This window comes from Ranitomeya imitator, chromosome 1 (assembly GCF_032444005.1).
Source record: "Ranitomeya imitator isolate aRanImi1 chromosome 1, aRanImi1.pri, whole genome shotgun sequence".
In the NCBI taxonomy this organism is placed as follows: Eukaryota; Metazoa; Chordata; class Amphibia; order Anura; family Dendrobatidae; genus Ranitomeya; species Ranitomeya imitator.
This window is the reverse complement of record NC_091282.1, coordinates 1043870227-1043895342: the sequence shown is the minus strand read 5'-3', so window position 1 is coordinate 1043895342 and position 25116 is coordinate 1043870227. Positions and strand designations below refer to the sequence as shown.

At 39.2% G+C, this 25116-nt stretch overlaps 1 protein-coding gene across 2 annotated transcripts in view; it reads left to right on the top strand.

Annotated features, from left to right (window-relative positions):
- FBXW7 (F-box and WD repeat domain containing 7) overlaps positions 1-25116 on the top strand; it is a 303144-nt gene that overhangs the window by 50012 nt on the left and 228016 nt on the right. The window contains exon 1 of one of the 2 annotated variants that reach the window (XM_069744066.1): positions 1554-2211. The exons of the other annotated variant lie outside the window; for it this stretch is intronic. Coding sequence (XP_069600167.1) covers positions 2071-2211 — 141 coding nt within the window. The 5' untranslated portion in view covers positions 1554-2070. Of the gene's footprint in view, positions 1-1553; positions 2212-25116 lie in introns of those variants that run through there. 2 annotated transcript variants of the gene reach the window in all.

Sequence of the window (25116 nt, the reverse complement as noted above, 5' to 3'; positions counted from 1 at the left end):
TGATTAGCAGGTCCCTGTGACGTCATGCATGCGTCTCGCTGAAGTTTTCTGATATTGCCGTAAGCTATGGGCATGGGGCATCTTGCCAGCAGTCGGAGGTTGGCTGGGCTCAGGGCTGGGGGCGGTTGGACCTGACTCATGCATCTCTACTATGTAGGACCCAGCAAAGCGTAACTCAGGAAGACCAATGGGTGGTGGGTATAATTGTACTTGTGTCATGAAGTTCACACAGTATCGTCACAACTCTTCCTCTAGATACAGGGATTTACAATGTGGTCCCCTTTCTTTCAGATTAAATGTGTGTGGTGCCATGTGCGGAAAACCTGACAATATGGCCCGTTTGTTCTCTGTCTTGCCATAATGTGTGGTGTGCCAGATAACAGTGATCTGTGTGACCTTTGTGGTGGTTGATGGATGGATCTTTGTAGGAGTTGTGTTCCGGCACCTGTACACTTGTGCTTTCTGGATCACCCGCAGGTTCTCCAAGGCTCTTGGTCTGTATTCTCGCTATTTCTGTTGCTCTGAGATGAGCATATATGGAAGTGGTCATGTTTGATACGTGACCCTTGCCCCGTAATACACCGCATTTACATTGGTTCTCATGGCTCCTGCCGCCGGATAGAAAACATCAGCCCCATCTCTGCTCAGTGATGCAACGTGACCATCATAAGCCTTTCCAAACAGATGAAGCCAGCTGCTGCTCCTAAGAAGTTGGTTAACCGGCTCCTCATATCCAAGTTATTTCACCTGGTATTACTTTAAATTTTCCACACAATCGGCACTTTTCCTGAGCAGCCCCTGTAGAAGCAGCTCAGGGAAGCGAAGGAGAGAAAGCCAAGTCCTTGGCAAAAGCAGCTGAAGTGCATCTGCAGATGAATGACGATTTAACATTCTGTGCAGCAGACAGTACCTCCGGCAGGCGAGTAAAAGGTTACTGCATTATTTTGCTTGTTTGCAACCAGAGTGCCAATTGCCAGAGTGCTTCAGTCCTTCATTACCTCTGCCGGCCCTGGTTATAGCTCCTCTGAAGACAGAAATGAGCTCACATTTTAATATCAAAAGGGCACAGCAAGGTGATGGAAGGGGAAGGGGGGATTTTCTTGCAATTTGCTTGGATCAAATCATGATGGCTATTTATCTTGGCCGCTTACATTCCATTTTTTTATTGTTCACCCTAATCTTTGGCGCGCAGCCTTGGGTCATCTCGTATGCAATGCGCAAATTCCTTTTTATGTGTAAATATTAAAGCTGCTGCCCGAGAGGATATGCACTGATGTAAAATAGCCATAAGACGACGTGCTCCTTTAAATAGCAGCTTTCCAGGTAAGGAGTGTAGGCATGACGGTGTAAGTGCTGGCTGCGTGCTTGCATATTGCTGCTGATGTATCTGAGATACTGAGGCCAGATCCTTGCTGCAGATTGATGTGAGGAGCCCAGGATCGTGCTCGCTCTGTGTAATTGGCAGGTCCCTTCTCCGCACCGGTGTCAGGAAAGGTCAATTGCTGTGATTGGCAAGCAGATGAACACATCTAGTAAAGCGCTGGCTGTTTTCTGGCTCCAGAAGGCTGTGTAAGCAGCAGCCCAGGTATCGAGCGGTTCCCGAGCAGGGTACTTGGGGACATCGGAGAGGGGTGTGGCATAGAGAGAACCATAACCAAAGGGGGAAACAGGTTGGCTAGGTTGCAGAGCGGTGACATGTGAACAGGACAGCCCGCGTGCCAGGACTCCGGCTATGTGTACTGTGTACAGGACTTCCAGAGGAATTGTGAAGAACTACAAAAAGCCTTACCTTCTCCGAGCCTTGATGCTTGGGTAACCCTACACTGAAAAGAGGATCAGCATCGTGCACGTTTAGAAAAGCACTATGGTGATTGGCGTCGCTTCCAACAAGCTCTAGTCGGTTGCTCCTTCTTTTTTTTTTTCCTCCTTTTCCGTTTTTCCTTCTCCTATTGATCTGAGTTAATTTCAGCCAGGGAGCTACGTAATGAGGCAGCCAGTTATCTGTGTGTGCATGTGGGACAACAGCAGTGGTTATTTCCTAAGGAAAGGACTCGTCTCCTGAGCAAGTCAATGTGTGGCTGTGGCTGCAGCATCATTTCTTCTTTAATGAAGAGGCTGGGCCGCTCGACCTGCTGCTCCGACTTGCTTTCTTGCAGCTATCCATCAGACCCTTTGCAGAGGCTCTCCTTCGAATGCCTTAGCCAGCCCAAGGTAACCATCCACATTTCTTTACTGCTAAAGGTCCAAGTTGGTATAACTGTATGTGATTGTATTGGCGTCCGGGGGCAGATGTCATGACCTTGTAGAAAGTATCCAATATCGTATACCCATCGCCAGGCTGGTAGCTCAGATCTGCTCTGCAGCGATTGATTTTGTAATCAGATCCTTGATTTACTGGATGACCAAAGATGTAGTAGGATGCTTGGGAAGAGTGCGCTCTCTAATGGATGCTTGCATTACTGTAGCTGGAGGACTTGGTCCTCTGTGGGGCCGTGGACCTCTCAGCGTTTTAAAATATTTATACTTTTCTTAGAAGAATATTATTGTTACTTTCTCATTTTGCAATTTTGTATTAAACCTTTTACCTTGAAAGGCAGAACTTTTTTTTAGCTTTTAGGCCGGTCAGTCGTGAAGGTAGTCCAGGAAGATTTGCTGATAATTTATAACTTGTACTGAGTTGGAGGATATGTTGACCCTATATTCTTAACACCTAATAGGTCCTTGGTATACTGCTGTAGGTTAAAGGGAATTTGTCATCAGGTTTTTGATATGTAATCTGAAGACAGCAGAAGATAGAGGCTGAGACACAAAATTCAGGGATGTGTCACTTGTCAAAGTGCGTGATGTTGTTTCCTAACTGAAGGATTTATCACTAAGATTAACATTACTGGGACTACACTAGTCCGGCAACGCCCCCTCCTGTGATAAGCAGCTCACTCTCTATTGACTTTGTACATGGAGAGCCTGGTGTGGGCGGGGTTAGCTTTCTCAGCTCTGCTTCATTCTAAGCCTACGTTCACAACAGGCATTTTTGCTGTGGTTTTTTTAGTGCAAATTTTCACCTACGTTTTCCAGTACCAGCATAGCCTATTACATATCAGAGATCTCATACACACACACACACACACACATTGATTTTTCTTGTCATAAGTATTTTGTGCTTTGCTGCATTTTTTGGACATAGAGCTTGTTACTTCTTTCAGTGTTTTTCAGTCATTGATTTGAATGGATGGTGAAAAAATGTTGAAAAAACGCACAAAAACAGGTATCATGTTTTGCTGCGTTTTTTTGGGGCCAAAACCTGATTCTATAGAATAAGGCTATGTGCACAGGTTGCGAATTTTCTGCGGATACGCAGCGTTTTTTACCGAGCAGAAAAGCTGCAGATCCAATTTAAATCAATGAAAAAAAAATGCTGTGCACATGGTGCGTAAATTCTGCGCGGAAACGCTGCGGATTAAAAGAAGGAGCATGTCACTTCTTTTGTGTGAATCTGTGTGTTTTTGTACCCATTCCATTATAGAAATCCGCAGGGGTAAAAACGCAAGAAATCCGCACAAAATCCACTGCAAATCCGCATAAAAAACGCATCAAATACGGACTTGCGTTTTCTGCCAAGAGATGCAGAATCCGCACAAAAAATTCCAGAGGCAAATCTGCAACTTGTGCACATTGCGTAAAACTTTTTTTTTTTTCAGCTTTAGGCTATGTGCACATGTTCAGGTTTTTTTCCGCTTTTTTTTGCGGTAAAAACGCTATAAAAACTCATTAAAAACGCATACATTATGCATCCTATCATTTAGAATGCATTCTGCATGTTTTGTGCACATGATAAAAAAAAGCAGCATGTTCATTAATTTTGCAGATTTTCTGCGTTTTTCCTGCTATTCTATGCATTTGGGAAAAAAAACTCGAAAACGCACCAAAAACGCGGTAAAATCACGGTAAAAAAACGCATGCGGATTTCTGGCAGAAATGTCCGGTTTTTGTCAGGAAAACTTCTGCAAGAAATTCTGACGTGTGCACATAGCCTTAAACTTTATCAGCATGCACAAGAGACAAATCTAAAATAAAAGTAAAAATGATGGAGAATTGACCCCATAACTGAGCGTATTTACACCATTGTATAATAACTGGGAATATCCCTTTAAAAAAAAAAAAAAGTTATATCTGCAGATTATTTTACCTTCTTTTTTTTTTTCCCTACGGTTGGATTTTTTTTTCAATTTTTGCAAAGTTGTTTCCACCAATCTCTCCCATCGGGAAACAATGTACAGTCTGAGTTCTGTCAACGCTGCAGTTTTTTACTTGGAACCAGAGGTGACTCCAGGTCACCAATCAGCTGCAACCTTAGAAGGAAGATAGACTTTTCAATGACTGTCCAATAATACGGAAAATCTGATGGTTCAGAACCTGTCCGGTCCCTTTTAGGCTGCATTCATTTATATCTTCAGTTTTAAAGCTGAAGTCTTAAACAGGTAAATTTTTACTTTTATTCTACTTCCACATATGTAGCAAATAGTTTATGTGTACCTGCCTGAAATCAGCTGGGCAAGGAGTTCGGCAAGCTGGAAAGCCCCCAAGACAAATGTTAGGGTATGTGCACACGAAGATGGGATGTCTGCGGATTTTTCTGCACCTGTTTTTTTAAATCCGCTGGTAAACCGCACTGCGGATTACCTACAGATTTACCGCGGTTTTTGTGTGGATTCCACCTGTGGTTTTACACCTGCGGATTCCTATTATGGAGCAGGTGTAAAACCACAGTGGAATCCGTACAAAGAATTGACATGCTGCGGAATAAACAACGCAGTGTTTGAGCGCGTATTTTTCCGCAGCATGTTCACTGCGGATTTTGTTTTCCATAGGTTTACATGGTACTGTAAACTCATGGAAAACCGCTGCGGATCCGCAGCAAAATCCTCACCGTGTGCACATACCTTTTTAGGATTTGTTTCAGCCTTGTGGTATTGTGCTTTGGGGTAGTGTGGTGCCACCTGCAGGTCATTTTTCCTTACTGCAGGTCTATGAAAATTAATGCTTAAAATGTATTTTGTAATCACATCATGGATGTGTGGCTTGTTTGGCTATTTTCTTGCTGAAGGGGCAAGTTTACCTTTTAAATGGTGTATCATTTGTGTGTGTGTGTGGGTGTAGTATGAACGGAGATACAAAGGAATCACCGAAAAAGAGTGTTTTTAAAATATAGAAGGATATATATATATAAAATCTATACTTACTATTGCAAGGATTTGAATCTTTTTGGGGTACTCCGTTATCTTTCCTTGCTTTCTTTTCTCTCCATGCTGAAGCGGCTGTTTTATCTGCCTTGTTCATGCTCTTGGAGTCACTTATTTGAACTGCAGGTCTATAAAATTTCCAAACTCCCCTGTGAGCTTATATACCCACCTCCCCCACGCTCATACACGACCTGCGAACGCTCCTGTCTGAGCATGGTGAAGAGTAGAGAAACTCACAGTGAGTGCAGATATTTGCTAGACCTGCAGTTCAAGGCAGCCACTTTAAGTGAAAGAACAAGGCGTTTGTGTCAGCCCTCTCAGTGTGCTGGAAGTCAGCAAAATGAAGGTAATGGAGTAGATTAGAAAGACACGTTTGCAAAGATCGGTCAATAAGGAAATAAGAAAAAAAAAAAAAAAGTTTAGTTTCTCTTTAAATCTTAGGCTATGTGCCCACGATCAGGATGTAGCAGTGTATTGGACAGAGCGTATTTTTGCTGCATCTAAAGCACCATGTTCTAATCACGCAGGTAAATGAGCGTGTGTTCAGTTAGCCAAGCAGATTTACAGCACCTAATGCGTCTCCGCTGCAGATAATTGACATGATATGACTTGTAATCCCGCACCGCGGGTGAGTTTGCGCAGCTTCAGTAGGAGCACAATGGACGTATCTACTATATAATTGTCTAAGGGTCACTTCCGTCTTTCTGTCCTTCTGTCTGCCCTTCTTTCTGTCAAGGATATTCATTGGTTGTGGCCTCTGTCATGGAATCCAAGTCGCTGATTGGTCTCTTCAGCTGCCTTTCATTGCTGCCGCGACCAATCAGCGACGGGCACAGTCCGGCGGAAAAATGGCCGCTCCTTCCTCCCCGCAGTCAGTGCCCGCTCCGTACTCCCCTCCAGTCAGCGCTCACACAGGGTTAATGGCAGCCTTGACCGCGGTGTAACGCACTTGGTTAATGCTGCTATTAACCTTGTGTGACCAACTTTTTACTATTCATGCTGCCTATGCAGCATGAATAGTAAAAAGATCTAATGTTAACAATAATACAAAAAATAAAAAATAGTTACATACTCACCTTCCGGAGCCCCCGGATCGAAGCGGCCAGTTACTGATGCTCCTCGCGACACCCCGGTGACCGCTCCATGCATTGCCGTCTCACGAGATGATGACGTGCGGTCTCGCGAGACCTGTGCTGTGCTGTATACTACGTGACTGGGCAGTATACTACGTGGCTCTGTGCTGTATACTATGTGGCTGGGCAATATACTATGTGGCTGGGCAATATACTATGTGGCTGGGCAATATACTCTGTGGCTGGGCAATATACTCTGTGGCTGGGCAATATACTCTGTGGCTGGGCAATATACTATGTGGCTGGGCAATATACTCTGTGGCTGGGCAATATACTCTGTGGCTGGGCAATATACTCTGTGGCTGGGCAATATACTACGTGGCTGGGCAATATACTACGTGGCTGGGCAGTATACTACGTGGCTGGGCAGTATACTACGTGGCTGGGCAGTATACTACGTGACTGGACAATATACTACGTGGTTGGGCAATATACTGATGTTCGTCCTTCGTTTTCGAAGATGACCATGACTTCAGGGTTAGAAGAGAATTAGTAGTTATGGGTCCGGAGGTGGCTGATGAGTGCAATCTGGGCCCTGAAGGTTTGCCCACATACTTGACATAAGGAAGCAGATGTGGTCAGTACACCAGATTCTACTTGTGCCTTGCGTACAGAGCGCTTCCTTTTTGCGTCACAGATTTTCCTATCTTCAGCTGCACGTGCTCCTGAGGTGATCCTGCCCCGCCAACCTGGATGATCCAGGGCAAGCTCTTCCCATTCATTGGTGTTGACTTCCAGGTTTTTGAGACTTAAGGCAGTCTTTATAGTGCTTCTTCTGCCCCCCCAACTGCTCGCTTTCTTTGGCACAGTTCTCCGCACAGCAGTTGTTTCGGTAGTCGGTTGTCAGGCGTTCTGACCACATGTCCAGCCCACCTGGCTTGGACTTTCAGCAGGAGAGTGTAAACGCTGCAGACCCCAGTTTGTTCCAGAATTGCCGTGTCCGGGACATTGTCTTGCCACCTGATGTGGAGGAGTCTGCGAAGGCAACTCATGTGGAAATGATTAAGCTGTTTGGCATGCCGGCTGTACACTGTCCAGGTCTCGCTAGCATAGAGAAGTTTGGTGAGGACCACTGCGCAGTAGACCTTCAGCTTGGTGGTAAGGCTCAGTCCCCTTCATTCCCAGACGTTCATACGCAGTCTCCCAAAGGCGGCACTGGCTTTGGCGATTCTGTTATTAACCTCAGCGTCTATGGTTACTTCACGGGAAAGTGTGCTACCTAACTAGGTGAAGTTATCGACTGCTTTGAGGTTTTGCTCCTTCACCGTGATACGTGGCTCCTTGTACAGTTTTCCTGGAACCGGTTGATACATGACTTCGGTTTTTCTAATGTTGATCTCGAGACCAAAACTGTCGCAAGATTGCGAAAAACAGTCCATTTGATTCTGCATCTGCAGTTCTGTGCTAGCGTTAAGTGCACAGTCATCAGCAAATAGTAATTCACGGATAACAGTCTCATGCACTTTCGTAACCGCCTTCAGGCGTTTTGGGTTGAATAGCTTGCTATCAGTCCTGTACCTAACCTGGATTCCATCTTCACAGTTGTTGAAGGCATCATTTAACATTGCAGAGAACAGCATACTGAACATGGTTGGAGCAAGCACACAGCCTTGTTTTACGCCGTTTGTTACTGGGAAAGCCTCAGATACGTCTCCATCGTTCAGAACCTTCACCATCATGCCATCATGGAACTGCCGGATGACTGAGATGAACTAGCTCGGGCAGCCGAATTTTGCCATGATCTTCCACAGGCCGTCTCTACTAACTGTGTCAAAAGCCTTGGTCAAATCAACAAAAGTTACATAAAGGTCACAGTGTTTCTCCTGGCACTTTTCCTGAAGTTGACGTGTTGAAAAGACCATATCTACTGTTCCACGTTTAGCACGGAAACCACCCTGGTTTTCGGGGAATAGTCCTTGCCCAAGGTGATGTAAAAGGCGGTTGAGCAAGAGACGAGCCAATATCTTGCCCGCAGTCTATAAATCCCATCCACTGTAGTAGTGTATAATAGCCATGATCCGTCAAACTCAATCTGACAGGTGCCCCGCCCCCTATCAAAGTGTATCAAAGTGTGTAACCCCTCCCCTCCCCTTGTCTGACGGCTGGTATCCAGCTGTCCCTCCTTGTTTGATTTCCCCTTTTGATATAGTTTAATATAGTTTAATTTGTTGTAGTTTTGATATTATTCCCGTATTTTGTGGAATAACACATGTTTATAATTATAGCCTAGTCGTGTATTTATTTTACACGTGGTTTATAACACCTTTCTCATTTGTTTTATAATAGATTTTATACGTATCCCCGAGTTTGATTCTGTAAGCTTTTGTTTTATTCACAGTGTATTCATATAGTGGAGAACTTAAAGCTGTTTATATGTGTCTCTACTGAACACTATGGTGAACATTAACTAAATGTTTATTTTCCCAAACAGAGAATCTGCTGTGGGTATTTGCAGTGTATTCATATAGTGGAGAACTTAAAGCTGTCTATTTGTTTTTGTAAATGGTGAACACTAACTAAATGGTGAACATTATCTAAATTAGGTTAACTGCGGTTCAGAGGCTCATAACACCTAGGTCAATTTATAGCACCTAGGTCAAGCAATTGTTGTTGTATTTGCGTACCCCATAAATGTTTATTCTCACAAACAGAAAAGTTATTGTGTCCTGAAGATGGCATCTGAGGTTATTTGTTTTTTGTATTAGCTTTCTCAGAAAACAGCTGTGTTATCTGAGGGTCAGATATTTTTGTACAAACTCATGCTGTTTGGTGATCTTTGTGAAGCAGAACTTTGTTTTATAACACATTTGTCCCTGTATTGTACCTGAATTGATATTTGCTTTCTCTTTTATGTGTCCTGAAGATGGCATCTGCAAAGTTATTTGTTATCTACTGATGCCATTGCAAGTTGTGTTTATTCACATTGTAGCAGGTTTTATCCTTGTGGCTGCCTTATATACACAGAAGAGATATGCACCAATGTCACAACACAAGTTATAATATGAACCAATGTTACAACACAAGTAAGAAGCGGCGTGTTTTATACGAATAAAAACCAAAGACACGATATTGTAAAAAAAAAAAAAATTTAAAAGATTTATTTCTCACGATAAAACAAAATTGTTATCTACTGAGGCCATTGCAAGTTGTGTTTATTCACATTGTAGCAGGTTTTATCCTTGTGGCTGCCTTATATACACAGAAGAGATATGCACCAATGTCACAACACAAGTTATAATATGACCCACTGTTACAACACAAGTAAGAAGCGGCGTGTTTTATACGAATAAAAACCAAAGACACGATATTGTAAAAAAAAAAAAATTTAAAAGATTTATTTCTCACGATAAAACAACAGCTCAAATTTTAAGTTAGCTAACAGCATGATGCTGACAATACAGAATATAAAAAGTAAAAACATTAAAATAGTACAATGAACAATTACACTTCTTACAAAATAATTAATATAGAGTTACAAGGCGAGTACAGCATTTTAGCCAGTACATTCTTTACATCGTGAGCCACATGGTTTGCAGCATCGGTAGAGACCTTTTTTAGGTAGCAGAGTTCCACGTGTGGTACCTAATGACGGGGAATGTAAAGATTGAATTGTACGGGGAACCGCCGCTAACTTCAGCGGTGTAGATACAGAGCGTGTCTCACTGTTGGTAATTTTTAATTCATCTAAAAGCTTCCTAGTAGCGGTGTTACCCACAACTGTAGACGGCATATTTAGTTCGGCCATAGCTTGCATAAATGAATCCCAACCCGGTGGTAAATTTCTACTGTTCAGAGCATGGCTCTGCGTTGTACTACGTACCAAATCCAGTAAGTTAGACCCTGGTATTACGGATCCTTTGAAAATAAATTCAGCATTATTATTCCATGCTGTGACATTTTTATTCTGCAGCAGCCTGTTTAGTAAAAATTCAGCATTCTTTTTATATCTCTGGTTTATATGGCTGACAATTTCAGCGATCTCATGATTTTTATCAGAGTCGGTATGATTTTTATCAGAGTCGGTATTTGGCAATTGATATATATATATATATATATAATATGACCCAATGTTACAACACAAGCAAGTAAGAAGCGGTATGTTTTATACGAATAAAAAAACCAAAGACACGATATTGTAAAAATAGAAAAAGATTTATTTCTCACAATAAAACAACAGCTCAAATTTTAACATGAAATAGACATTTAGGACTTATTTATGTTATTATCTTTATGCACGTTGCCTGTGCTGCCTATAATTTGACTCTATCCTTGTTTTGTTGAAAATAACTGGACATACATAAGAAACCGGGCAATATATCTTTATAGAAATAACACTTCTGCACTCTTTGTGCATTTCTATCAGTTTTATTCATGCATTTATAGCACACCATGTTTGATATTGGTAATTTGATTCTGGGAACACATTTTAAGTTACATCTGCACATGTATTACTGTTTTTTTTTTTTTTTTTTTTTTTTTTTTTTTTTTTTTAGGTCATATAAATAGAAAATTATGTAGAAACCCAAAGTTTTGATAAGTGTATGAAAATACACCAATATTAACTATTTGTGCTATTTTAGGCGTAAATTTGTCCTATATGTATAGCAGTCAGGAGTTGGGGGCGATGAAATATGTGTTACAAGCGTAGTGAATTGCAGATATATTCTACAGTGTATGTCATTTTGAGAAATGTGTGGCATAACCAATGTATACAGTAACAGGCGGAATGACTGAGTGTAATATTGCACTCAATACTGTGCAAAGGGTCTGAATACTTATGACCGTGTGATATTTCAGTTTTCTTTTTAATAAATTCGCAAAAAATCTACATTTCTGTTTTGTTCAGGCATGATGGCGTGCAGAGTGTACATTAATATATATATATATCTCAGAATGCAACTGAATAGTATTGCTAATTAGGCCATATAAATAGAAAATTATGTAGAAACCCAAAGTTTTGATAAGTGTATGAAAATACACCAATATTAACTATTTGTGCTATTTTAGGCGTAAATTTGTCCTATATGTATAGCAGTCAGGAGTTGGGGCGATGAAATATGTGTTACAAGTGTAGTGAATTGCAGATATATTCTACAGTGTATGTCATTTTGAGAAATGTGTGGCATAACTAATTACCTATTACGGCCACATTTCTATGCAGTGTATTTTAGAACCAGTGTTTCTGGCTGCAGACTGTAATGTGTAAGGTATTCTCATTTTTATATATTGTATTTTATAACACACCATGCCGTTTATATAATAATCACAGTTGTGTCTCTACAGGACAACGTGGCTTACAAAGACATTTCATTAATACAAGTGTGAAACTGACAGACAAGCACACCTGTGTCTCTACAGGACATGCTGGTCACTAGACAGCCAGAGTTTCTGTGGGGGAGATATACTAACAGAGGTTCTGTTGACCCAATAAACCGGTGTAGAACGTACACAGAGAGCAACTTACAATATTTACTAAGGTAGCGGAAATGGGTTTACTGCAGTTATCAGAGCATTGTATTTTATTTGACAGCCACAAGTCACACAGGTCATGATGATAGTGTATCTGCAGCATGTTATTTGGAAATAAAGAAGCCTTTTTTGTATTCGCCCGCATTTTATATAAAATCTGCATAAAAAATCTTCTTGGCTGCACCAAAACACGTAAGAAACAAATGTATAACTTTTAGCGCTGTCGCATCCGCAGATATTATTCCAGCGTTCTTTAATTCTATATTATTTTATCACATATTAATTTCACAACTTTTATATGATATTTATAACACATTCTCATTTATAAGGGATTTATAACACAATATTGTAAAATCATTTATTGGTTCGCGGCCTTACTAATATCCTTTGAAAATAAATTCAGCATTATTATTCCATGCTGTAACATTTCTATTCTGCAGCCTCCTGTTTAGTAAAAATTCAGCATTCTTTTTATATCTTTGGTTTATATTATATTAGCTTTTTGATAATCCCGGGAGTGCCATCTATCTAGCCCTAGTATTTTTGTTATCTCAAAAGGGTGTGACACAGTCCCATATATTATTCCAGCATTCTTTAATTCTACATTATTTTAGCACATATTAATTTCACAACTTTTATATGATATTTATAACACTCATTTTATATGAGTTTTCTAACACAGTCTCACGGGGATATTATATATATATATATATATACTGTATATATTTTGTGTTATGCACCATTATTTGACACTGTAATTCGCATTTTATATGCCGCTGCTTTTTCTTGTTTTTGTGTAAAAATCTCTGGCAGACAGGCACAGCTGTATCTCTACAAGACATGCGGGACACACCAGAGACATTGGAAATTGGGGGTTATAATGTCGAATTCAGAAAATAACCATTTTATATTGAATGACTAATGATTTCTATAGGCCTACTTTACTATGAAATTATGCATAAAAAATCTTCTTGGTTAACCCAAAACCGTAAGAAACAAACGCATAACTTTTAGCTCGAACACATCAGCATATATTATTACAGTTTTTTGCTGAATTAAAAATTATACAGTTATTTCATATTTTTGGGGCTTCATGACAGGAGAAATTATTGATAGAAACCCAGAGTTTTGATACGTGTATGAAAATACACCAATATTAACTATTTGTGCTATTTTAGGCACAAATTTGGTCTATATGCATAACAGGCAGGAGTTGGGGCGAAGAAATATGTGTTACATGCGTAGTGAATTGCAAATATATTCTGAAGTGTATGGCATTTTGAGAAATGTGTAGCATAACCAATTACCTATCACGGTCACTAGATGGCAGAATATCATATTAATTATACATTGGGGTTTACTTTTGGAAGCTTATAAAGGCGGTGTGTATGTGCACAGGATGACTTATTTTGTTTTTTATAGTCACTAATATCCATATTAAATGACTCTTTAGCTTTATGAGTAAGAGACAACCTACAAATAGAATCCTTTTCCCTAGTAGTTTTATATTCTATGTCTGATATATTTCTACACAAAGCTACAAAACTATTTTGTAGTTTATAATGTATCACAGTAGTTTCATGTGAAGTTACATCTTAGGTTCTGTTCAGACTATTGTAATATCTATAGCTTAAAATAGAGCCAAATAGCTACTTTCAAACACGGACATACACCATTGATTTTCGTCACAAATGGATCCAATATATCTCGTGTCACGGTTTATTTTTACCGCGTTGCGGTTTAAAGTTATAAGCATTTAAATAATAATTTTCTCATTAGATATGTGACTCGCGATATTTATTTGCTTAGGTTAGATCATTTTCAGTTTAACAATACATTTTATCACAAAAATGACCATATCTGGGGCCCTAGAAACAACATAGCAGCATTAGTAAGCCCCTTTCTTTTTACATTATCAAGAATCCTTGGGTTAAGATAACGTAAGTTTATATGCATAAAGCATTTAATATAGTGCACCAAACATGATATGGTTTTTGATTTCTATGAACTGTCGCGAACAAATCATATAAGGTTAAAAATATGAATATTATTGAATATAATGTTTTACTATTGTTTACAGTATTTTATTTTCCGGGTGTTACTTTTGTTCATGTACTACTGGTTTCTTCCTCAGTTGTGATTTTTACCTTTTCTATATAAATATGGGTAAATGAATTGGCCATTATAGATTTATGGCGCTGTAAAGAGAGAGGAGAATTACAGAAAGGAGATGGCTGCAGGCAAACACACACACACAACAAACACACATAACATACAGAAAACACACAACACATACAACAAACATACATACACAACATACAGAACACACACACACACACAACACAGAACCCACACACCACAAACACACATAACATACAAAACACACACACACAACACATACAACAAACATACATACACAACATACAGAACACACACACACACACACACACACAACAAACACACATAACATACAAAACACAACATAACATACAGAAAACACACAACACATACAACAAACATACATACACAACATACAGAACACACACACACACACACAACACAGAACCCACACACCACAAGCACACATAACATACAAAACACACACACACACAACACATACAACAAACATACATACACAACATACAGAACACACACACACACAACAAACACACATAACATACAAAACACACACAACACATACAACACACACGACAAACATACACACACACACACAACACACAGAACACATACAACACATGCATCACACACAACCCACTGGACTTTCACCACTACCACGTCAATCACGCGGCATAAATCTATAATGGCCAATTCATTTACCCATATTTATATAGAAAAGGTAAAAATCACAACTGAGGAAGAAACCAGTAGTACATGAACAAAAGTAACACCCGGAAAATAAAATACTGTAAACAATAGTAAAACATTATATTCAATAATATTCATATTTTTAACCTTATATGATTTGTTCGCGACAGTTCATAGAAATCAAAAACCATATCATGTTTGGTGCACTATATTAAATGCTTTATGCATATAAACTTACGTTATCTTAACCCAAGGATTCTTGATAATGTAAAAAGAAAGGGGCTTACTAATGTTGCTATGTTGTTTCTAGGGCCCCAGATATGGTCATTTTTGTGATAAAATGTATTGTTAAACTGAAAATGATCTAACCTAAGCAAATAAATATCGCGAGTCACATATCTAATGAGAAAATTATTATTTAAATGCTTATAACTTTAAACCGCAACGCGGTAAAAATAAACCGTGACACGAGATATATTGGATCCATTTGTGACGAAAATCAATGGTGTATGTCCGTGTTTGAAAGTAGCTATTTGGCTCTATTTTAAGCTATAGATATTACAATAGTCTGAACAGAACCTAAGATGTAACTTCACATGAAACTACTGTGATACATTATAAACTACAAAATAGTTTTGTAGCTTTGTGTAGAAATATATCAGACATAGAATATAAAACTACTAGGGAAAAGGATTCTATTTGTAGGTTGTCTCTTACTCATAAAGCTAAAGAGTCATTTAATATGGATATTAGTGACTATAAAAAACAAAATAAGTCATCCTGTGCACATACACACCGCCTTTATAAGCTTCCAAAAGTAAACCCCAATGTATAATTAATATGATATTCTGCCATCTAGTGACCGTGATAGGTAATTGGTTATGCTACACATTTCTCAAAATGCCATACACTTCAGAATATATTTGCAATTCACTACGCATGTAACACATATTTCTTCGCCCCAACTCCTGCCTGTTATGCATATAGACCAAATTTGTGCCTAAAATAGCACAAATAGTTAATATTGGTGTATTTTCATACACGTATCAAAACTCTGGGTTTCTATCAATAATTTCTCCTGTCATGAAGCCCCAAAAATATGAAATAACTGTATAATTTTTAATTCAGCAAAAAACTGTAATAATATATGCTGATGTGTTCGAGCTAAAAGTTATGCGTTTGTTTCTTACGGTTTTGGGTTAACCAAGAAGATTTTTTATGCATAATTTCATAGTAAAGTAGGCCTATAGAAATCATTAGTCATTCAATATAAAATGGTTATTTTCTGAATTCGACATTATAACCCCCAATTTCCAATGTCTCTGGTGTGTCCCGCATGTCTTGTAGAGATACAGCTGTGCCTGTCTGCCAGAGATTTTTACACAAAAACAAGAAAAAGCAGCGGCATATAAAATGCGAATTACAGTGTCAAATAATGGTGCATAACACAAAATATATACAGTATATATATATATATATAATATCCCCGTGAGACTGTGTTAGAAAACTCATATAAAATGAGTGTTATAAATATCATATAAAAGTTGTGAAATTAATATGTGCTAAAATAATGTAGAATTAAAGAATGCTGGAATAATATATGGGACTGTGTCACACCCTTTTGAGATAACAAAAATACTAGGGCTAGATAGATGGCACTCCCGGGATTATCAAAAAGCTAATATAATATAAACCAAAGATATAAAAAGAATGCTGAATTTTTACTAAACAGGAGGCTGCAGAATAGAAATGTTACAGCATGGAATAATAATGCTGAATTTATTTTCAAAGGATATTAGTAAGGCCGCGAACCAATAAATGATTTTACAATATTGTGTTATAAATCCCTTATAAATGAGAATGTGTTATAAATATCATATAAAAGTTGTGAAATTAATATGTGATAAAATAATATAGAATTAAAGAACGCTGGAATAATATCTGCGGATGCGACAGCGCTAAAAGTTATACATTTGTTTCTTACGTGTTTTGGTGCAGCCAAGAAGATTTTTTATGCAGATTTTATATAAAATGCGGGCGAATACAAAAAAGGCTTCTTTATTTCCAAATAACATGCTGCAGATACACTATCATCATGACCTGTGTGACTTGTGGCTGTCAAATAAAATACAATGCTCTGATAACTGCAGTAAACCCATTTCCGCTACCTTAGTAAATATTGTAAGTTGCTCTCTGTGTACGTTCTACACCGGTTTATTGGGTCAACAGAACCTCTGTTAGTATATCTCCCCCACAGAAACTCTGGCTGTCTAGTGACCAGCATGTCCTGTAGAGACACAGGTGTGCTTGTCTGTCAGTTTCACACTTGTATTAATGAAATGTCTTTGTAAGCCACGTTGTCCTGTAGAGACACAACTGTGATTATTATATAAACGGCATGGTGTGTTATAAAATACAATATATAAAAATGAGAATACCTTACACATTACAGTCTGCAGCCAGAAACACTGGTTCTAAAATACACTGCATAGAAATGTGGCCGTAATAGGTAATTAGTTATGCCACACATTTCTCAAAATGACATACACTGTAGAATATATCTGCAATTCACTACACTTGTAACACATATTTCATCGCCCCAACTCCTGACTGCTATACATATAGGACAAATTTACGCCTAAAATAGCACAAATAGTTAATATTGGTGTATTTTCATACACTTATCAAAACTTTGGGTTTCTACATAATTTTCTATTTATATGGCCTAATTAGCAATACTATTCAGTTGCATTCTGAGATATATATATATATTAATGTACACTCTGCACGCCATCATGCCTGAACAAAACAGAAATGTAGATTTTTTGCGAATTTATTAAAAAGAAAACTGAAATATCACACGGTCATAAGTATTCAGACCCTTTGCACAGTATTGAGTGCAATATTACACTCAGTCATTCCGCCTGTTACTGTATACATTGGTTATGCCACACATTTCTCAAAATGACATACACTGTAGAATATATCTGCAATTCACTACGCTTGTAACACATATTTCATCGCCCCCAACTCCTGACTGCTATACATATAGGACAAATTTACGCCTAAAATAGCACAAATAGTTAATATTGGTGTATTTTCATACACTTATCAAAACTTTGGGTTTCTACATAATTTTCTATTTATATGACCTAAAAAAAAAAAAAAAAAAAAAAAAAAAAAAAAAAAAAAAACAGTAATACATGTGCAGATGTAACTTAAAATGTGTTCCCAGAATCAAATTACCAATATCAAACATGGTGTGCTATAAATGCATGAATAAAACTGATAGAAATGCACAAAGAGTGCAGAAGTGTTATTTCTATAAAGATATATTGCCCGGTTTCTTATGTATGTCCAGTTATTTTCAACAAAACAAGGATAGAGTCAAATTATAGGCAGCACAGGCAACGTGCATAAAGATAATAACATAAATAAGTCCTAAATGTCTATTTCATGTTAAAATTTGAGCTGTTGTTTTATTGTGAGAAATAAATCTTTTTCTATTTTTACAATATCGTGTCTTTGGTTTTTTTATTCGTATAAAACATACCGCTTCTTACTTGCTTGTGTTGTAACATTGGGTCATATTATATATATATATATATATATCAATTGCCAAATACCGACTCTGATAAAAATCATACCGACTCTGATAAAAATCATGAGATCGCTGAAATTGTCAGCCATATAAACCAGAGATATAAAAAGAATGCTGAATTTTTACTAAACAGGCTGCTGCAGAATAAAAATGTCACAGCATGGAATAATAATGCTGAATTTATTTTCAAAGGATCCGTAATACCAGGGTCTAACTTACTGGATTTGGTACGTAGTACAACGCAGAGCCATGCTCTGAACAGTAGAAATTTACCACCGGGTTGGGATTCATTTATGCAAGCTATGGCCGAACTAAATATGCCGTCTACAGTTGTGGGTAACACCGCTACTAGGAAGCTTTTAGATGAATTAAAAATTACCAACAGTGAGACACGCTCTGTATCTACACCGCTGAAGTTAGCGGCGGTTCCCCGTACAATTCAATCTTTACATTCCCCGTCATTAGGTACCACACGTGGAACTCTGCTACCTAAAAAAGGTCTCTACCGATGCTGCAAACCATGTGGCTCACGATGTAAAGAATGTACTGGCTAAAATGCTGTACTCGCCTTGTAACTCTATATTAATTATTTTGTAAGAAGTGTAATTGTTCATTGTACTATTTTAATGTTTTTACTTTTTATATTCTGTATTGTCAGCATCATGCTGTTAGCTAACTTAAAATTTGAGCTGTTGTTTTATCGTGAGAAATAAATCTTTTAAATTTTTTTTTTTTTACAATATCGTGTCTTTGGTTTTTATTCGTATAAAACACGCCGCTTCTTACTTGTGTTGTAACAGTGGGTCATATTATAACTTGTGTTGTGACATTGGTGCATATCTCTTCTGTGTATATAAGGCAGCCACAAGGATAAAACCTGCTACAATGTGAATAAACACAACTTGCAATGGCCTCAGTAGATAACAATTTTGTTTTATCGTGAGAAATAAATCTTTTAAATTTTTTTTTTTTTTACAATATCGTGTCTTTGGTTTTTATTCGTATAAAACACGCCGCTTCTTACTTGTGTTGTAACATTGGTTCATATTATAACTTGTGTTGTGACATTGGTGCATATCTCTTCTGTGTATATAAGGCAGCCACAAGGATAAAACCTGCTACAATGTGAATAAACACAACTTGCAATGGCATCAGTAGATAACAAATAACTTTGCAGATGCCATCTTCAGGACACATAAAAGAGAAAGCAAATATCAATTCAGGTACAATACAGGGACAAATGTGTTATAAAACAAAGTTCTGCTTCACAAAGATCACCAAACAGCATGAGTTTGTACAAAAATATCTGACCCTCAGATAACACAGCTGTTTTCTGAGAAAGCTAATACAAAAAACAAATAACCTCAGATGCCATCTTCAGGACACAATAACTTTTCTGTTTGTGAGAATAAACATTTATGGGGTACGCAAATACAACAACAATTGCTTGACCTAGGTGCTATAAATTGACCTAGGTGTTATGAGCCTCTGAACCGCAGTTAACCTAATTTAGATAATGTTCACCATTTAGTTAGTGTTCACCATTTACAAAAACAAATAGACAGCTTTAAGTTCTCCACTATATGAATACACTGCAAATACCCACAGCAGATTCTCTGTTTGGGAAAATAAACATTTAGTTAATGTTCACCATAGTGTTCAGTAGAGACACATATAAACAGCTTTAAGTTCTCCACTATATGAATACACTGTGAATAAAACAAAAGCTTACAGAATCAAACTCGGGGATACGTATAAAATCTATTATAAAACAAATGAGAAAGGTGTTATAAACCACGTGTAAAATAAATACACGACTAGGCTATAATTATAAACATGTGTTATTCCACAAAATACGGGAATAATATCAAAACTACAACAAATTAAACTATATTAAACTATATCAAAAGGGGAAATCAAACAAGGAGGGACAGCTGGATACCAGCCGTCAGACAAGGGGAGGGGAGGGGTTACACACTTTGATACACTTTGATAGGGGGCGGGGCACCTGTCAGATTGAGTTTGACGGATCATGGCTATTATACACTACTCACTGTGCTTGTAACCTAGAACGCAGCACAGGTGAGTTGTGTCCAAAACCCTGTTATTTTCACTGCTATTTTTGTATAATATTTCCCACATTATAGGCATTTTAAAATTCTATCTTAAAAGTTATACAGCAAGGAGTTGATGAAGATGAAGTCTGTAAAGCGCTGTGGAATTAATAGCGCTACGTAAGTGAGTAAAATGAAAAATAAAAAAAATTCTGAAATTGATTTTCAAAGTGAGTACATCAGCATCACCCAGTCCCACTGATGTATTCAGTAGTGTAGATAGAGAAAATAAAAAAAAACCAATATACTAATTAAGCGCTGTAGCTCAGTATGCTGGTGTCGTCGCTGAGTGATGATCAGTAGTAAGTAATGCCATGGCAGCGATCCGTAATACCATTAGTAGAATATGACTTTGCCCTAATTAAAACCCTACGTGTCTCCGGAGCTGCAACAGCTCCTTCTCAGGTGTGTACCAAATTCTGTTCAATATTGTGTGGAGTTTGTACACTGAAATCTAGTGACAGATCTGATTTAAGTCCACTTGCCCGCAGTGGAAATCTCCCTTGTGCCGCCAACACATCTCAGACTCATGGAACTTGGAGTCCACTAGACCTGAAGGTGTCCTGTTGGATAGGGCACCAGAAAGATAGCAGCAGATCGGTGATATCTTGTAAGTAGAGGATTTGGATCTTAGTGGATTGGACAGGTACTCCAGAACATCCCACAGATGCTTGATTTAGATTAGGATTAATTGTGACCAGTGTGACAACCTGCTGCCATCTCTTCCCCAGGTGAGTGGCACGTGACAACCTTCATTGCTTCTTGGTTCAGTTCTGATGCTCACGTGCCCAGTGTCAGAGCATTTGGTAATACGTAATGGGGTCAAAATACGCACTGTGACCGGTCTGTGTCCTGACAACTTTCTGTCATTTATTTATAATGGGGACAAAGCAGTGATTTGATTTTTTTTTTTTTTTTACTTTATTTTATGTTTATAGGACCTTTGATCTTGTGGTCACTTGCTCTGTGAACTGTGTAGATCCATGGTCTAATGTGAAGCTCAGCCTATGGCTAGGCTTGACTCGAGCACTGACATGGTGGCCATGGGAGGCCTTTAGCAGGCCCCTGGCTACAATGACGACCCATCAGCACCCTGCGACCACCTTGCTCGATTCTGCTCAATACACCCGCACTCCGTGTGCGACATATATGTACGTCACTTGGTGGGAAGTGCTCACAATTGATCCTATAATAGGGAATGTTTTAAAATAAACTAATAACTTACCGTAATTTCTCCTTAAATCCACTGCCTGGTGTCAGTGCTTCGGTGGTCTTGTGGTGGTCTTGTGCCGTACAGGCACACGTAATGCTTGTGTCACATCAGAGGGGAGCTGTATGTGCCCCCTGCATTATTCCGTGCACACATTTTTAGATGTCTTGTGTCTCTCCAGACCGGCACACATTTGTTTTGCATCCGATTAACAATTTGTCACTGGGTTTTGTCATATTGTATATCTATCTAGTATTTCCACCCACAATGAAATCTTTTGTGCTGGCTTATTTGCAGGCTTATGTTCTCTCATACACACCTTCTTAGACCTGTGAACTGCGGCTATTATGCCGCCCCTGGGTATCCTAAGAAAAGTGCAATTACTGCTCTTGTTCTGCCTGCCATTTGCACCAGAATGTCTAATTGTGTACCTATCCAGAAAAGTGCATGTGTGACACGCTGTAATTAGGGGATTGTGGAGCTCTCAGCAGTAGGCTTTCCGTATGCCTTTTCCCCAGCTGCCTTGGTTGATTCGCAGAAAGCGCACATCACAAAAAAAAAATAAAAAAAATGTTACTGGTGAAAAAAAAAAAAATGAAGTTGGATACGAAAAGGTTGCAGTACTTGGATATGAAGCTTCTGTGGATGGTGAGTGCGACTGCTTCTCGGTGATCCCATGTCCAATAATAATTAGCATTTGGATCATTAGCAGATCTTTTGGCCGCCAGAAGATGACCGCAGATGGCCTCTATCGGCCGGTGATCCAGACCCAACAATGAGGTCCTGTGGTGCCCAGATCCTCTGTAGTTCCTGGCACTTTCTATGTTGTCGTTGCCTGGATTGCACCTGACTATTTGGCTATGTGCACACGTTGCGTTTTTTTCGCGTTTTCCCCCTCGTTTTTTTGCGGTAAAAATGCTTAAAAAAGCTTACAAAACACTTTCCATTATTTCTAATGAAATTCCGCATTGTTGTGCACATGATGCTTTTTGTCCGCGAAAAAACGCATTGCGTCAAAAAAACACAGCATGTTCATTAATTAGCGGAATTTCCGCGTTTTTTGCTGCTATATATTGTATTGGGAAACGTACAAAAAATGCGAAAAAAACGCTTGCGGATTTCCTGTGAAAGGAGTCAGGTTTTGGTCAGGAAAATTCTGCAGACATTCTGCAACGTGTGCACATAGCCTTAACCTGCTGTAAACATGGTAATCTGGGCTTGTAAGAGTTAACTGGTTCTTTCCAGACCTGTAAAGAGCGGTTATCCATCAGATATGACTGAGGAGGAGGCTGGCTTAGCTACTGGAATCAGCATGTAATATGGGAAAACTGGTGCTCCAAGGCAAGTATAGCAACACACAATGAAAAGCACGCTGTATAATGTGTGTGGTGCTGACTACGGGCAAGTTCACACTAGGCGTTTTTTCAGCGTTTTTTTATCTGCAGCAAAACCTGATCTCTTGGCAGGATAGAAGCTGCAGAAAAAAAAAACATGCTTTCCCTGTTTTTTCTTGCTTTTTTTGTGCATTTTCGTGCAGCGGTTTTGGAATGCTAGTTTTGTCTCTTGTGTGTGCTGATAAGGTTTAGTATTGAAAAAAAAGTCCTTTTCCATAGAATCAGGGGTTGGCACAAAGAATGCAGCCAAACATGATACCTGTTGTTTTTGATGTTTTTTTTTTCTGCGTTTTTTCACCACCCATTCAAGTCTATGGGTGAAAAATGCTGAAAGAAGTGACATTCTCTATGTCCAGAAAACCATGCGAAGCACATAATACTGATGAGAAAAAATTTGTGTATGAGATTTCTGAAATGTGATAGGCTTTGAAAATTAGCATAAAAGAATGCGTAAAAAAAAGGCTAGTGTGAACCTTGCCGAAATAGCAATTCATATAGTGTATTAGGTGAATCACAAGAAATCATCCATGTGGCAAAAAGTGCACGAAAACATTTAAGGCTACGTTCAGACTAGCGTTGCGCGCCGCTGCGTCGGCGACGCAACGCACGACGCACACAAAAACGCGGCAAAACGCACGCAAAAACGCTGCGTTTTGCGACGCGTGCGTCGTTTTTTGCCGAAAATCGGACGCAAGAAAAATGCAACTTGCTGCGTTTTCTTGGTCCGACGCTAGCGGCAAAAAAGACGCAAGTGTTGCAAAACGCAACACACAAAAACGCATGCGTCCCCCATGTTAAACATAGGGGCGCATGACGCGTGCGTCGCCACTGCGTCGCCCGACGCTAAGGCGACGCACACTAGCAGAACGCTAGTGTGAACGTAGCCTTAAAAGCGCATAACAGCATAAAACGAAATACAAGACCTAGCAGAATGCCATGATGAGAGATGGGGTCACCATTGCCTCCTATACCGCATCAGATCAGAACTAGCATGCCTTCTACTAGTATAAAATCCGACTTATCAGATACTGTGTAACCTGCAAAAAAAATCTCTGCAATATATTGAGGTCCAAAATAATCAAATAAAGTATACCAATATATAATACAGCTATAAATATATACATTATAAATATTAAGTGAATACTACAAAAAAGCCAAGGAGGGCTGCCAATGGAGAATGAAGGGGTATGGCAACTCCTGCAAAACAAGAGCTCCTTGGGCGCTAGTCTCACTAAAAACGGCTAAGATCACTGGGTATCTGCATAACACAAATCCTGAGCCAGGATCTTCATCACATATTTCTGATGGCTCACAAGGGTTCCGGTATCTCCCCTTTTCTATGTAACATACGTTATTACTCATTCTTCGCCTTTTCTCAGTTCTCTGTGTCTTCTCCCAAATGACATTGATGATTTGTATCCACGCACACTGATGCCTACACCCTAAGGCTATGTGCATGCAGTCAATCTACTTGTTTTCTAGTAAGGTCAGCGTCACACTGGCGTTATAAACGGCCGAGTGCATTGCGATAAAAAATCGCACGGGGAAAACTCTTGGCTCACTCGCACCCATATAAGCCTATGGGTGCGAGTGAGACAGCGCACACCACTCGGATAACATCCGAGTGATGTGCGCTATAAGCGGACCGCAGCAATGGAGGAGATGGAGAAATTCATTTCTCCGCCTCCTCCGCAGCTGTGCTCCGATCCTCCCTGTGCAAGAGAATCGGAGCACAGACGCATGACACTCGGCTCCTGCTCTGCTGCGAGCAGCAGCACGAGTGTCATTAGCATATCGCATCGGATGATCTCGCATCCAATGCAATACGCCAGTGTGACGCCGGCCTTAGGGTTCGCTCACATTTGCAATTAAAAAGCGGATTGCATTCATACCAATTTAATCCTATAGTTCTATTCTCAATGGCGTTTTTCCTTCCTGCTCCGATTGAATCACGTTCGAACAGGGAAAAAAAAAATTGCAGCATGCCAAATTCAGATCGCACGCACCGTTATAAGTCTATGGGTACTTGTGTAACATCACACTGCAGTCGGATATCACCTGAGTGCAGTGCGATTCCCAATGACGCCGGCAGCAGAGGAGATGGAGAAATTAATTTCTCCGCCTCCTCC